Source organism: Otolemur garnettii, unplaced genomic scaffold (genome assembly GCF_000181295.1).
Source record: "Otolemur garnettii isolate 467f Iridium unplaced genomic scaffold, OtoGar3 scaffold00103, whole genome shotgun sequence".
NCBI lineage: Eukaryota > Metazoa > Chordata > Mammalia > Primates > Galagidae > Otolemur > Otolemur garnettii.
Window position 1 is genome coordinate 5,039,517 of NW_003852498.1, and position 4,664 is coordinate 5,044,180.

Consider the following 4,664-nt stretch of genomic DNA (forward strand, 5'->3'; position numbering starts at 1 on the left):
CAGTGTGGAAGGGGATCAGTTCTGATCTCACAATGATAATCAAGAAGGAAGTTCATTGCAAGGTTAGCAATTCCCCAAAAGGAATTCCATTGTAGGCAGTCCCTAATTCAGTGTTTACAGGGACCCACTGAGATAGAGAAAGGAAAAGAAGGGGCTCAGGAAATATCTAAGACTATTTAGTTAACTATTCCAAGAAAAGGAGGCCTAGGAAAAATTGGTCAGAGATAAGACCCCAATTACATGATTTAAAGCTTCAAAGAGGCTTCCAGATACAGTGGGAAAAAACAGAGAGCACTTTGGGAAACAAGAATGAAGTTCTAAGAACTAAGTTTGGGAAGACGGGCCTCAGCCCAATTTGCAGAGGTAAGCAAAATTAATCATGGTCACCAGACACAGATAATAAGAATCTATTACACTTCTGAGCTTTAGAGTGGTTCTGGAACTAACTCAACCCTACATCTGGAAATTCTTTAGAATCCGTAACTAGACCTGGTGGAGGGAGGGTGTTGAAGTTTGAAGGATTGAAAGTATCTATTAATTGCTAGGTAATATTTTTTTGTTTTTGTTTTTTGAGACAGAGCCTCAAGCTGTCGCCCTGGGGAGAGTGCTGTGGCATCATAGCTCACAGCAACCTCCAACTCCTGGGCTCAAGCGAGTCTCCTGCCTCAGCCTCCCAAGTAGCTGGGACCACAGGCGCCCGCCACAACGCCTGGCTATTTTTTTTTGGTTGCAGCCATCATTGTTGTTTGGCGGGTCTGGGCTGGATTTGAACCCGCCAGCTCAGGTGTATGTGGCTGGCGCCTTAGCCAATTGCTAGGTAATATTAAAAAGTACCAAATAATCCCCATAATTTTTCAACATTTAATTACTGTCATTGAAGACATTTAACAAACAAAAAACTTAGCAAAAACTTACTATTTTTTCAACAACAAAATACTAGCTAAAAGTTCTTTTCTGGGCTTGTGCCAAATGGCTAGAGCTGTCTATAGTCCATTGTAGCTATATTTACCACTAGTTAGTCCTTCATGGTTATTTTTAAGTAAATTAGAAAAAGCACGCTTCCCTCAGAATAAATGAGAAGAAAAAATTAGATTTCAGCTTCCACTTACTCCATTAAGCAGAAGCTGTTATGCAGGGAGCAAATGGCCAAGCCCTCTACTCCTGGCCCTGTCTCCTGATTAGTAAATACAGCTCGGCTCGGCTGCAGTGAAGGGTTAGAGTGGTAGAAACAATAAGCAACCCATCTAAAGAGGAGAGCAGGGACTAGATCACGATGCATCTTGCGTGTAACAGCCTGGTAAAGAGTGGGTTTTACCTGGTAGATCTACAAATAAATGGGCAATTATACCAAAAAAAAAAAAAAAAAAAAGGAGGGAGAAGGTGAGGGGAAAGAAAAGGGTATAGGCATACATATACTGATTTCTTGTTAAATTTACTATATGCAGTATAATATTTATAACTTAATCAGGGTAACAAAGAACACAAAATAGGGGGGAAATCCCCACAAATCCAGAAAAACAACTCACCATGCTTTCCCCTAGATATATCCACGTACTGGCACAGTCTGGGATGGGTGATAGTCTTAAGGATTTGAAAGCGCCCTAAAATTTTGATGGAATTAGGTGTGAGAGGAAGCCCATTGCTTCCACAAACATCATGTGGCAGAGCTGAGGCAAAGAAGGTAAAGGCACCCATATCAGTATCCTTCAAGGGAAACATTTTTTGAATCCTGGAAGATGACCTGGAAAGGAAAGAATTGTATGACAGATTGACAAGCCATTAAGCCAATATTTTCTTACCTTAAACATGATTAATAATATACAACTTGAAGGAAAATGCCAATATGAACACTTCATAGTAAAAATATCAAAGTTATAAAATTCTGACAAGGTACAGTGACCCATGTCTATAATCCCAGCACTCGAGAAAACCAAGGTGGAAGGATCACTTGAGACCAGGAGTTCTAGACCAGCATGGGCAATATAGCAAGACTCCATTTCTAAAAAAAAAAATTCTAAGATAATATCAACTGAAAACCACCCCAACATAAATTTATAATGTAATTCTACACCAAATTCAATGATTTTTCGGTGGCATAAAAAGGAGAAGATAGAATATTCTATCTTGAATGATCTCTGACAGTTTTAAGAGTGGAGGATTACGTCACCATAGTGGGGGGGGGGGCTGGGGCTGGGCCTGGGGCAGGGAAGAAGAGAGGAAGTTTGTTATTAAATGATCCACACACTATCAAGAACCTTTCCTTCTCAGTGAGAGAAGTAATAAAACTAAATAATAATTTGTTAACAATACCAAAATTTAACTAGATAATAATAGAAGTTTCTATCACATTAATTAAATTACTAATCAATTTTCATTTTTGTGCCATGTGTTTTATTGGGACAAAACATGTGGTTTTATGCACATGATCATTTGAATCCCTCAACAATCCTGAGAGATGTTATTGCCTTCCGTTTAGATACTTATCCATGTGTATAGTGTGAGGGGTTCTATTTGCATTGACTCCAAAATAAATGGTAACCTCAGAGTTACATAAAAGAGCAGCTTGGAGATTAATAAACTTGTCCCCAACCAATCTGAATTACATTAAGGCAGGTATAACAAAAAAGGTTTCCTGACAAAATCTCTCACTCAGGTATCTCACTAAAAAGACATTCCACTGGCAAAGCCCTTCATTTTTCCTCTCTCACCTTTTGTAATAAATATGCCTGAATTCCAATTCAATAGACCATTTTTCTCATGTCCAGAACCTCATTAAAATCAATAAAAACAAATGCTTTAAAATGTATAAATATTTAACATGGATAAGAGGCCAGGAGATGATGATAAATGTCAAGAAACTCTTACAAAGTAAAACACATATGGAAGAGTATCATTACCAAAAAAAGAAAAAAAAACATAAAGACAGAAGCTACAACCTATTAGTCAAGAGGTTCGCTTGGCTTCTTCAGGTTCAGAGACTTCAGACTTTGACTAGGCAAGAACAATGAAGAAGAGCAAAGAGGGTTTGAAATCAGAAGGGTGATCTGAAGTGTTGAAGTATCAGAAGACTCAACTCTGCCACTCGCACCATAACATGCAAAGTTATTGGCCAGCCATACAAAAGACAAAGTTCTCGCCTAAAGAAACTAGACAAACTAAGAATTACAGTAGCTGCTACAGACACTGATAAAAAAAAGCAAAAGGTTCAACGAATGTAAACCCAGGATAGAAGCAATATAAAAGGACTACAAGGCAATCCTTTTAAATTAAACAGAAACTCAATAGGCTCCGAGAGGAATGTGCCCAAGCAAATGAATGGAATGGAAGCTTCCACATATATTACACAAAGAAAGAGAGAACTTGGTAAAGAAAGCACATGCACCTCTTCCCAAAAGAAAGCAAGGCGGCAATCATGAAATTGAGGAGGGTTTGCAACTATGAAAGTATATGGTTCAAAAAATAAAACACACTCAAGTATGGCATGATTTTTGACATTGGAGGAGAAGAAAGAACCAATTTGCTCTTGATATCACAAATATTCTCCTTAGTATAGTACTGGAATCATGAGGTTAAAATACCAGAATTATGAAGTTAAAATACAGGGAAAAAATGTATGACTTATAATAGCATACTGCTCGACTCTGCACTAAATAATATGACAATCACAAAGCTGTAATACTGCATTTTATTGGTTTTAGCACATAAACAAAGCAAAAATATTGTAGTCAAGAAATATAAATATTATAAATCTTAACAACATACAAGTAAAAGACCAGCTAAGAAAAAGATGGAGTGGTTATACTTTCTGAGATGAGGAAGGAAAAGGTAGTGACTATCTTTTTCATTATTCAACATACATACCTAAAATCAGAAAAGGTAATTACCTCTTGAGAACAGTACTGGGGGTAGGAAGGGCGAGGCAGCAAACGGCTACATTTTATTGTTCAGTCTTACTGCACTATACTGTTTGATTTTCAACTAGGTGTCTTTATCATTAGACAACTAAAAATCAAATAACCAAATGACAGATGAAATGCATTGATTCAAAAAAATATAACTCTAAGTAGTATAAAACATTTCACTAGCGTTCTATGTCAACTACCTCTTGCATGGTTGCACACACAAAAAAGGCTTAAAGACACAAAAATACACACACTTAACGTTTGCTTACACTTGGTGGATGAAGAAAGCTAGTGAAAAAAACCCCACTGAGGTGAGAGATTAAATGAAAAAAACAACCCAATGCTTTCCCAATGTAAGCAGTTGGGTTTGAAATTCATTCATTCAATAAACACTCTGAAACCCCTATTTGAAGTAGGATGTTTTCCTAGCTGCTGGGCCAACAAAAAAGTGTACAAGACACAGTCTTTCCTCTCAAAGAACTTGGAGTCAAATAACTCACAGGGGAGGGGCGAAATTCAAAAATAGGGTAAAAGATGCTGATTTTATCATGAATACAACAGCTGTTACCTTCCTTCAACGGGCAAATGACAACTAATTCATTCATTTTATACACACCTTCTCTTAAAAAATTATCTTTCTGTCCCAAATAGAAACAGGGACAGGTGCCTTGAAAAGCAGCCCTTGACAAATTTAAAGTAAATCCTTTCACTGCTTCACTTTCTCCTACTGCTCAAGGCAGTGTTACAATTCGACCACTGACT

At 37.4% G+C, this 4,664-nt stretch overlaps 1 protein-coding gene across 1 annotated transcript in view; it reads right to left on the reverse strand.

The window, feature by feature from the left end:
* Positions 1 to 1,736, reverse strand: part of TBCK (TBC1 domain containing kinase) — a 174,170-nt gene extending 172,434 nt beyond the window's left edge. Inside the window, exon 1 of the mRNA XM_012809277.2 lies at positions 1,527 to 1,736. Coding sequence (XP_012664731.1) covers positions 1,527 to 1,719 — 193 coding nt within the window. The 5' untranslated portion in view covers positions 1,720 to 1,736. The remainder of the gene's footprint in view (positions 1 to 1,526) is intronic.
* Between the last annotated feature and the right edge of the window lie 2,928 nt (positions 1,737 to 4,664).